At 37.0% G+C, this 11,019-nt stretch overlaps 1 protein-coding gene across 2 annotated transcripts in view; it reads right to left on the bottom strand.

Annotated features, from left to right (window-relative positions):
* pan3 (poly(A) specific ribonuclease subunit PAN3) overlaps window positions 1-11,019 on the bottom strand; it is a 153,791-nt gene continuing 142,772 nt past the window's right edge. For both annotated transcript variants that reach the window (XM_048533537.2, XM_048533538.2), the window contains exons 17-18: window positions 3,262-3,400; window positions 1-3,039 (exon numbers count right to left, since the gene is read on the bottom strand). In XM_048533537.2, the coding sequence (XP_048389494.2) occupies window positions 2,899-3,039; window positions 3,262-3,400 (280 nt within the window). In that variant the 3' untranslated portion in view covers window positions 1-2,898. The remainder of the gene's footprint in view (window positions 3,040-3,261; window positions 3,401-11,019) is intronic.

The raw sequence follows: 11,019 nt of genomic DNA, 5'->3' as shown, positions 1-11,019 counted from the left end.
TTGAATTCTGGTATTCTTTATTAAAATACTGCTGTACACACAAAGGCTTAAATCAGATGTGGCAACATTTAACATTGAGGAGGGGCTCATACAGACAAAACCAATTGATACTTTTGTGATAGCTGTTTAAGGACATTTTTCTTTACAAATAAACAAAATAAGGCTGAAGTAGAACGTGTGCAGAATATGCTTCCAAGGTTTTTGTACAAAACAAAAACTGTTACCGACATAATACATAAAACAAGCTTTTAGTAATACATATTTGGATTGTTTTAAACAGCATTAGGCAACTGAAAACCCTGTATATAACTGAAATGAATTTTCAAACCATACATGATTTCAAAAATTGAAGTCACCATGTGATTTCAAGCGCTGGCACTGGATCATCAAAAGATTGCACATTACTCATCATATTCAAAACCTTCCTAAAGTATTCTCCAAAAGCAGTATGTCAATTTAAGTGCAGGTGGTTAAAATCTTATGTTTGAAAAATCAATACTGGATTTCAAAGCCCGACTGCAAATATTCCATAGCTGCATTAACTGGAATCAGTTTAAAATACTGGAACTCTCCCAATTAGACATCTATCAATAAATGGATCAAGACTTAAAAATCGCATGGTGACTAGAAATGTTAGCTATGGTAACAAAGGAGCAAATAATGTAAAATCTGATGTACAAATGCTGAGTTGGGCTGGATCAGGAATACATTCAAATGAACTTTGTAGGCAATTAACTACCTCACAATGAAATCACATTAAAAGGTAAGAACAAAGTAATTTTTTTTTAAGATTCAGGAATTTTCTTTTGCTTTTGATAATCCAGAGGCAGTGTGCTGGTTCAGTAAACATCAAAATTTAAGCCCTGTTTACCTCTGCCTGTTACCCAAATATTGGTCCATGTTAAGAATGTGAGGAGGCCATGCACTCCCAACCCTTAATACCCATGGATGATCCCCTTTCTGCAATTATTCAGAAACCATGTGGAAACAAGAACCTTTTGAAGTGCACAGAATGATATAAATACAGTATTTCTCCTCATTGTCAGAATACCTCTTTTTTTTGTTTTTTTATGATTTTATAAAAAAAAGTTTTTTCCTCAAAACATACAAAAACAGCTGCTTCTCTGTCAAACAGATGAGCTATTGACACAACTTTACTTAGGACATTATCCTTGAAAGAACAGAGTTCCTTCAACTCTCTTACAGCTAAAATGAGGGAGACACTGCAATTGCTTCTACTGCCTGTTGATGGATCAATTTTGCACAGGATGCATACAAATGTGTCAAAATCACAAATATGCAGTCCTTCCCCATTAATTTTAACTGCTATTACCAGGTGAACCTAGTTGCCAAACAGGTTTGGATTCCAAACCTTTTGCATGAATGGTGTTGCCAACACAAATTCAATGTGCAGAATTTTATGCTTATAAAACTGGGCTAATGGGAAAGGACTTTCACTTATCAAGGCCATACTGCCCTCAGTTTCAGCATTTCTTCCTCAAAGCAGTCAATATGATTAAACATTTAATACCAGGAAGAAAAGACAATGTCAAAGTCATTATATTGAGTTAAATTTCTTTAGATTCATTTCTATATTTTGGCCCAATGGAATTGGCAGTCACATATGACTGGTTGCATTATGTTTTGATATGTTCCTCATTTCCCAGATGGTTCAGTTTCAATACTTGACAACACATTTAGAAATTGATTCTGCAAATGAAAGAATTTCCTGAAAAAAGGTGATTTTGTTTCTAACTTTAAGAAACTGAAACATCACACTTTAGGTAGTTCCATATATCTGTAATTCAGATGACTAATTGCAAAGCCAATTTTGGGACGAGGGTATTGTAAAGGCACAGCAGCCCAACTGTTCCAAAATTGCACAGGTTACTACTGTGAAACAACTGCTGTGTTTTTGTGCAAGTGTACTTGACAAAGTCCTTGTTTGTTTCCATATCCAGTGTAAAGTACCCTATTAAAGCTGCTGTTCAAATAATAGAACTTTATACAAAATTAAATGATACATAACAAAACCTAATCCACTCCTGACATTTCAGGTACTGAACCCAATTTAAAAATTAGTCTCCTATAAAAAAAAGCTTGCATAAATGTAGAGGCATCTTACCTGTTCCAATTACTTACACTGAATTTGTTGTTTAAAAAAGGCGCTGGTAGCTGTATGAAGCAAAAAAGCTACATTTTAATTTTGTTATGAAAGATGTGTAGCTGTGATAGTTCACAAAGATGCCATCAACACTGACACACAGGAGCTGTTTAGTTCCTAGAAGAATAGCGTCCATATAATATTCCACCTGATTTCCATAAAAATATGCTTTCTGTAGTTTGGTTTAAGTGATAGCACATGGCAGTTGGTCTGAAGTCCAGCATGTCTTTTGCCAGAAATATAACCCATTGGAATTCAGTTCACAAATAATATATCCATTGGCATTTTCACCCTAGTCCTTGCCATAGGCTTGCGTGCAGTACAATCACTTCAACATCTTCCTTAGGGGCATATACTGTTACCCAGAAGGTAATTCTAAAGATAACGATTTTCCCTTATCAAAATTACATGTGGTACATCCTTAAAGATCACAAGTCTTGAACTTAAAATTAGTGCATAAACATGTGAAAAAATAAAACTGGGATCATCATGCATCTGATGCCACTTCCCAATTTAAAAACAGTCTTCACAGAAACAACTTCTGGTGGCAGTTCTAGGCTCCTGTAATATGGACGTTCTTCCTTCAAGTAACAGTGTACCTGACTGAAGTGCAAGCAGCGCTGCTCATTTACATTTGTAATTTAAATGTGAAATGAGATGGCATTAATACAGTTGTAGTGCAATTAGCTCTTTATATTGTTCTTCGGCAATGTTTTGCCTCAGCACAGCGAATACTACAACTGTCCATTAGAAGCTGCAAGGAGTTCTGAGAAAGCGCTTTCAAAGCAACGTTTCAGATCAGCATACGTCACCACAAGAACACTCTTCTCATCTCTGGAGACAAGACTAATTTTTTCTGGTACACCAGCATCCAACTGTAAGCAAAAATTAACAGCTAACAGTGATCATCTTTCAAACAAAAGTAAGCATAGAAGTAAAATACATGAAAATGCATACTGAATGCAATAGAAACTGTATGCTTTTAGTTTACTAAAGGAGTTGAAAGAATTTCTTGTACAATTAAAGAAAGTTTACAAAAGTTCCATAAATAATATAGCAATATCAGTTTTATTATCATTTTGCATATGATCCCCTACCTTATTTAAGCACGAGACTATGTGACTGAGGTCAATCCATGGAGTACCAGTTTCAGTCAACTGATGAAAAAGATGATCTCTGAATAATTTTAACAGGTATCGATCACCTGTCTCTGACCAGGTTGGATCCTTTTGGAACCTGTCAAAACAATTCGTACAACATGAATGTAGTAAGTCCTGAATGCCGTGGGTTTTCAATCACAGAATAGCACACATCAGTACAAGATTTTTATTAATGCTTAGTAAAAACAATGCATTATAGCATGATGTGATGCTGAATTTTAAAGAGATACATTTCAGCTGCTTAAAATGGAAAATCAAAAGCAAATAGGAGTTTTGTTACAATAAATTTTATGTAGCAATGTATATACTTATTCACTGTAGTGTACTGGGGGAAAGTAAAGAAAATAACATGATATACCTCAACTGTTTATAAAATAATTAACCTTACAAAATTATGACTGAGTGCAGTGGTGAAAGCTTGATGAAGGCCAAACATTGAAGTTACTGGTTCTTACTCAGCTGCAAGATTAAAATATTATCCTGAAGAATAAATGCCTTCATCACTAAAGCTTTCATTCATTTTTTTAATATTCTGGGATTATTTCATGTTGGGAGAGGTGAGTGTTTCATTCAATGGAAAGATCTTTCTTTGACAATATCATAAGCATTTTTGAATCAAATATTTCAATTTTTAATAAGGAAATATGGCATTTTCTATTACAATTAATAGCTTTCAAAATAATTAATGTGTTTTGTTAAATGAACAGCTGCAGTATTTGTGAAAAGTCACATTACGTTTAATTCACTGAATGTGTTCATTAAAAAATATGCTTTTTTGCTTTTGCACCATTTAAAGTAGCTAAATATACAATTACCAGAAAGATGGTATTCCAGCTCATTACCACATCATGTAGAAATCAGCATGAACTCTGTTCCATTTTGTTAATAATTGTCAAAATAGTCTGGTATATGGTGTTAAGGTGCAGAGTGGATTTACAAGATGCACGGTTAAACTAGTTTCACATAGCACAACTCTAGATAAACAATTTTAGATAACTTACCCTTAATATGGTCTATGATATTCTTTGAATGTAGTTCAATCTCCACATCCAAATTAATACATTTATTAAGAGCCATAAAACCATTTTTGTGTCAGTAACCATGTTACTGAAGTTACTTCCCATTAGCCTTTGCTGCAAACTGGGCCTCTTTCAGTAACTGTGTCTTCATTCTTTTGAAGGATCCAGCAGCAGTAAGTTGATGCAATAAGGCAAATGACAAATGTGCAAATTACCTATGTTTGGTAAAGTCCTCTTCATTCTCCAACATACCTTCAGGTTGTATTCCAAACCAAGGAAACAAAAATTCACTGAGGTAATGCCTTCTTCAGAGATGTTACATTCTAAGTAGGCAAGAATCCTACTGGTTTGCCAAATAGGCTTTCCTCCACTTCATTTCAGCCACTGCAGTCAGCAGCAAATGTTTATAATTATAAAGGTGAAAGAAAAGTCAAAAATGTTAACTTGACCCAAATTATCACACTTATGCCTCAGAGATAACCAGTGAAATAACCTACCTTGCACATTATGATGTTTTGAAATACTTTGTAGTCAATTAGTTATTTATGAAGTTGTCACTGTTGTTTGTACGCAAATGCAGCAGCAAACATGTGCAAAGCAAGTTCCCACATACAGCAGTTATTTTGCATGAAGGGATGAACCTGCACCATCATATGTAATTTTTACTTATTGAAAAAACAGGGATGGGATCTCAAACAGTATTTGCTCAGGTCAGCCTAAATTACCTATTGGTAAATACCTACCATGGAGGCAAAGTGAGAACAAAAATATAGATACTACCAGTATGAAATTCATTATGGCTCATTTTCAGATACTTTTCTAAAAAAAAATCTCTCTGAATCAGGAGGCTTATGATGTATCAGAATTTGGGCACTGGATCATACTAATAATACCAGACACAGCTGAAGCTATTGAGCAGCAAAAGCGCTTTAACAAGTAAATTTGGTATTTTCACATCTTTTCTGTTGCATCAATAAGTCAAGGTGCATAAAGAATCAGGTGCTGTGTCATCCCTATTCTGGGTCTAGATTTCATACAAGGATTGTGTTCAGATGCTGGGGTCCGTATAACCACCAATTTTAATTAGGAAATCGCCTTCACCCAAGATGGCACCCATATCACAAGTGCAGAACACTGCACAACTCATCTTTATTGTTCTGTTTTAGATCTAGAATATGTGCATGACAGGGATGGAGTCCTCCATATTGGCTAATAGTGCAGAGGAATTACATTGAATAGATGATGCATTGGACAGAGAACTGAGAAGACTGATTGGCTGGATAATAAAAAAAAATCACACAAAACTGTTCAAAGACAACCGAGATGTTTGCTTAGTATTACTCCCAAGGTCAACACTAACAAAATAGACAAATTTTAACCTTGTTACTGTTTGTAGAATCCTGCCATATGCCTTAATTTGTGACAATACTATATTTTAAAAGTGATTAATTGGCTGAGAGTCACTTTGGGGCATGCTTGACAAAGAACAGTGCAAATGACGCATTTTCTAATTTGTTATTTCATTGGATATTTTTGTTTTCTGATTTGTTTAAACGTATGCAATAAACATTAATGTTCAGCAGATCAGAAGAATGTTGCAGTCAAATGAGTAAATTTTACATGTATCATTTGCCAACCATAAAACAAACCTGCACGTATCCAGGATCTCATAACATCTTTGCAGATGCGCCATCATTCAATGAATTGTTTTTATAACATGCAGAAAATTATAAGAGAAAACGTAGCAAACAGTTTGGTTGTAGTTCTACAACACCATCTCATCTATCAAAATCTACCAACATTGTTTGACAACCTAAAGTTATGTATCATATAAAGTGTATAAAGTGTTAAGTAATTTTGGATGAATCTTTGGCTACGCGAGTGCAATAAACCACATTTTGAAAGTCAGCCACCTAGAAAAATTGGTGCTCACGCTCAAAATTTAAAATTTAAATTTTAAAAAAATCATGCATGTAGGATTCCAAGAAACTAATAAATTAAAAGCTTCAGTTATGATTGGAAATATTTTCAAAACAAACTGGAATGCTATGATTCTACTACCAAAGCCTGAAGCAACAACTCAATATGGTGAAACTCGTACAGAATATGACTTACAATGCAAAATATTTAAAGCCACCAGATGTCACAGATCAAAAGAATGTGTGAAGGTTTAAAAGAAATAAAAATCCAGATTTTTATTTTGTCTTTAAATGTTGGAACAGACTCTCAAAATACTTCAGAGGCACAAGGAAAACACAGGTGCTGAGGCTTGGACATAGTGTTAGCAGATTTTAAGATGGACATTAAAGAGGAATTTAGGAGTGGGGGGAGTAAATCCTGAAATGTGAACAAAGGTGGCTGAAGGCATAGAAAATAGGAGCACAAATAGGCTGGCTGCCCCTTCAAGCATGCTCCTTCATACAATACAATCATGGCTGATCATTAAATCTGGCACCCTGTTCCTGTTTTCATGCCATACCCTTTGACTTCTCTAGCCCCAAGAATTATATTTAACTCATTCTTGAAACAATCAATGTTTTCACCTTAATTACTTTTGGTGGCTGAGAATTCCTAGGCTGACCACTCTGGATGAACAAATTTCTCCTCATTTTAGTGCTAAATAGCCAATCCCTTAGCCTTAGATTGTGACTCCTGATAATGGACACTCCGGTCATCAGGAATACCCTGCCTGCATTTACCCTGTCTAATCCGGTCAGAATTTTATAGGTTTCTGTGAGATCCCTTCTCGTTCTTCTCAACTCCAATGCAGATAGTTCTAACCGATTCAGTCTATCTTCACGTCAGTTCTGCCATCCCAGGAATCAGTCCAATAAACCTCTGCTCCACTCCCTCCATAACCATACTTCCTTCCTCAGGTAAGGAGACCAAAACTGCATGCAATGCTCCAGGTGTGGTCTCAACAAGGCCCTGTACTCAAATCCTCTCACTACGAAGGCCAAGATACCACTTGCCTTCTTCCCTGTCTACTGCACCTGCATGCCTACCTTTCAGTGACTGGTGTACAAGGATATACATGTCACATTGCAGTTCCTCCTTTCCCAATCTATTGCTCTTCAGATACAATCTGCCTTCTGATTTTGGGTAACCTGACATTTCCACAACATACTTAGTCTAAAATCCATTTATTCAATTTGTTGGAAATCACATTAGAATATCTCTACATCCTCCTCACAGTATACCCTCACACCCAGCTTTTGTCATCTGCAAACTTGGAGGTATTATATTTAATTCCTTCACCGAAATTGCTAAAATATACTGCGAAGAGCTAGAGTCCAAGCACAGACTCCTGCAGTATCCCTCTAGTCATCAACTGCCACTTGCAAAAAGACCTATTTATTTCTACTCTGGTTCCGGTTTACCAACCAGTTCTCTAAACACATCAATACACCACCCCCATTCTGCACAGGTTAATTTTATGTGTTAATCTTTTCCATGGGCCCTTATCAACATCTTATGAAAGCTCAAGGTATATTGGCTTCACCTCACAACTCTACTGGTTATATCCTCGAAAATTCTAGAAGATTCGTCAAGTATAATTTCCCCTTCATAAATCCATAGCAATTACGTCCAATCCTGTCAATGCTTTATAACAGACTCTACATCCCCTAATACTGATGTCAGAATAACCAGTCTATAATATTTTCTCTTGTTTTCTCTCTATCTCCTCTTTCAAATAGTGTGGTTACATTTGCTACCATCTAACCCATGGGAACTGTTCAGATTTTGTAAAATCTCGAAAGATAACCACCAAGGCATCCATTAATCTTAGAGCCACTAAGTATTTTGTGATGTAGATTATCTGGCTTAGGGATTTGTCACTCTTTAATCTGTCAATTTCCCCAACATTTCCCTATTAATACTGATTTCTTTCAGTTTCTTCCTCTCACAAGAGCTGGTGTTTCTAAACATTTTTGGAATGTTATTTGTGCCCTCTTCTGTGAAGGCAGAACCAAGATACATATTTAGTTAGTCTGTCTCCTTACTCCCCATTACAACTTTCCCTGTTTGACTGTAAAGGGACCTACATTTGTCTTCACCAACCTGTTCCTCTCCACACTGATTGAAGCTTTTAGAATCAGTTTCTATGTTCCCCATTAGCTTACTCTTGTACTCTATTTCTTCCCCTTTAATCAATCCCTTCATCCTCCTATTGCTGAAATCTAAACTGTTCCCAATCCTTGAGTCTGTTGTGTTGGAAATCTTTTTTTAATGCATTATTCCCTGGATCTAATACTATCACTAATCTCATTTGTCAGCCATTCTTGGGTCACCTTTCCGATATTATTTTTGCACCAGACAGAATGAAGAACCGTTGCAGTTTCTCCATGCACTCTTTAAAGATCGGCCATTGCCTATCCACCTTTTTCTCTTTAAGCAACCTTCTGCAATTTATGATAGCCAGCTTGAGCCACAGATCATCATAGGTTTCATTATTTAGACAAGGATCTTAGTCTCAATCAATTACGTCACTTTATCCCTTAATGAAAAATTCAATCATGTTGTGGTCACTCTTCCCCGGGGCGGAGGGGGGGTGCGTGGTCTCACATATTCAGACTGCTAATTATTCCCTTCTCTTACATAATACCCAGTCCAGGGTATCCTGCATTTAACAAAGAGTTCAATCCACATTTTAAAACAGTAACATCTGAATACTGAAAGCACTTATCAGGCAGTTGCCAGAAACCTTTTAGAACAGTTGACAAGGAACCTATACTTTCAAACACCAAGAATGATTTCAATGTTTCAAGCATTAAAAGAAAAATGCCTCAATTGGTACTGCTCTTAATTTCAATCAAATCACTTTAAATATTTTCTCTCACCACTAGTGCACAAAGTGTGTACCATCTACAACAGGTTGTCCGACCTCTTCCCAAGTGAAGGTGACGGATTTACATTTCAAACGTTTTTTTTGCACTGGAGGCCACTGAGCAAATTTATAAACACAAGCTTTACCACAACAGTAAAATGTGAAAGAAATTCTAAAGCAAAGAGATCATTTAAATTAATTAAAGTGCCAATCAGCAGAGCTAATTGAAAACATTTTGTAACCCAAAAGACAGTACAAAGTAGAATGAGAGACTGACATACAGATGACACCACAGATTACGATGAGAAGCAAGAGATTCGGAACTGTGGTTGAGCTTAGAAGTTAAGTTTAACTAATACTGGCCTTTTTATACCACTGGTGGTGCACATTCTGAGCTGCTCTGGCTGGAAGTCACACAACTATGGAAATAGGAAAGGAGCTGCCTTTCAATTTAGACTGCCCCTTCCTCTCCCAGCTTGTTTTGTTGGCAGTTTTTTTTATTTCCTGGGGAGGCGGTGGTGGTGGTTTCTGGCTTATGCACTCGCCAAGCCATCCTACACCCATCATCACTCCAACCAATTACTTTCCCACCAAGCTTCATCACTCAAACTTACCCACTTAGCCCCTTCTCACCTAGATTACTGACTCCGCCACCTGCCTAATCATCAATGCTCCAAACAATATCACCTCAAACATTTTTACTCACATCACCCTTGCTTCAGTAGCTCAAATTTTAAATCTATGCCCTCTTGTTCTTTCTCATTTGGTGAGTGGAAACAGCTTCTCTCGATCTACAACGTCTAATCCACTCATGATTTAAAAGTCTCTACCAAATCTTCACTCAGCCTTCTCTCCAAGGAGAACAGTCCCAACATTTTCAGTCTATCCTCATAACTGAATCAACTCTTATAAAATCACTTCTGCTGTCTCCAATGCATTCAGTTCTTTCCTATGATGAGGTGACCACAACTGTAGCTCTCCAGCTGAGGTCTAACAAGTGTTTATACAAGTTCAGCATCACTTTCTTGGTCCTGTACTCTATACCCCTATCAATATAGCTGAGACACTGTGTGCACTTAGGACTCATGACCTGCCCTGCCAACTTCGATGACCTGTGCACATACACACAAGTCCCTCTGCTCCTGTAGCCTTTAGGATCATACTCCTATTTTATATTGTACTTCAATGTTCTCCCTACCACCTTCGGGTAACTGCATGGAGCTTGCACATTCTCCCTTTGTCTGTGAGCATTTCTACTGGGTGCTCCAGTTTCCTCCCAGGTTAGGTGGATTGGCAGTGCTAAATGCAGGATTAAAGGGGATGCACTATGGAGGGTCAGTGTGGATTCAATAGACAGAATGGTCTGCTTCCACACTGTAGAGACTCTGACTCTTTTAAAAAAAATGCATCATCTGACACTTCTCTGCATTGAACCTCATCCACTAATTATTCTTCCTCTCCACCAGCTTTTCAACATGCTGTTGGATTTCCACAATATCCTTCTTACAAGTTTTGTGTTACCTGCAAACTGTGAAATTATCCCCTGTGCACCAAGATCTAGATTATTAATATAAATCAGGAAAAGCAAGGGTCCCAATAGTGATACCTGCAAAACTCCACTATAATCATTTCTCCATCCCAAAAAATACTTACTAACCATTACTTTTGGTTTTCTATTCAGCCAATTTTGCACTCACATTGTTACTGTCCATTTTATGCCACAACCAATAACGTTCCACATGTTGTTTGCGTCTTCTCCCCACTCCAGCACTCAGTCCCCGAGACTCAGTCCCCTGCCCCCAACTCCACTTACCCCACTCCAACGCTCAGTGCCTCTGACTATTTGCT

Source organism: Stegostoma tigrinum, chromosome 6 (assembly GCF_030684315.1).
Source record: "Stegostoma tigrinum isolate sSteTig4 chromosome 6, sSteTig4.hap1, whole genome shotgun sequence".
NCBI lineage: Eukaryota > Metazoa > Chordata > Chondrichthyes > Orectolobiformes > Stegostomatidae > Stegostoma > Stegostoma tigrinum.
Note: the sequence above shows the minus strand (reverse complement) of the source record. Positions and strands in the feature narration are given on the sequence as shown.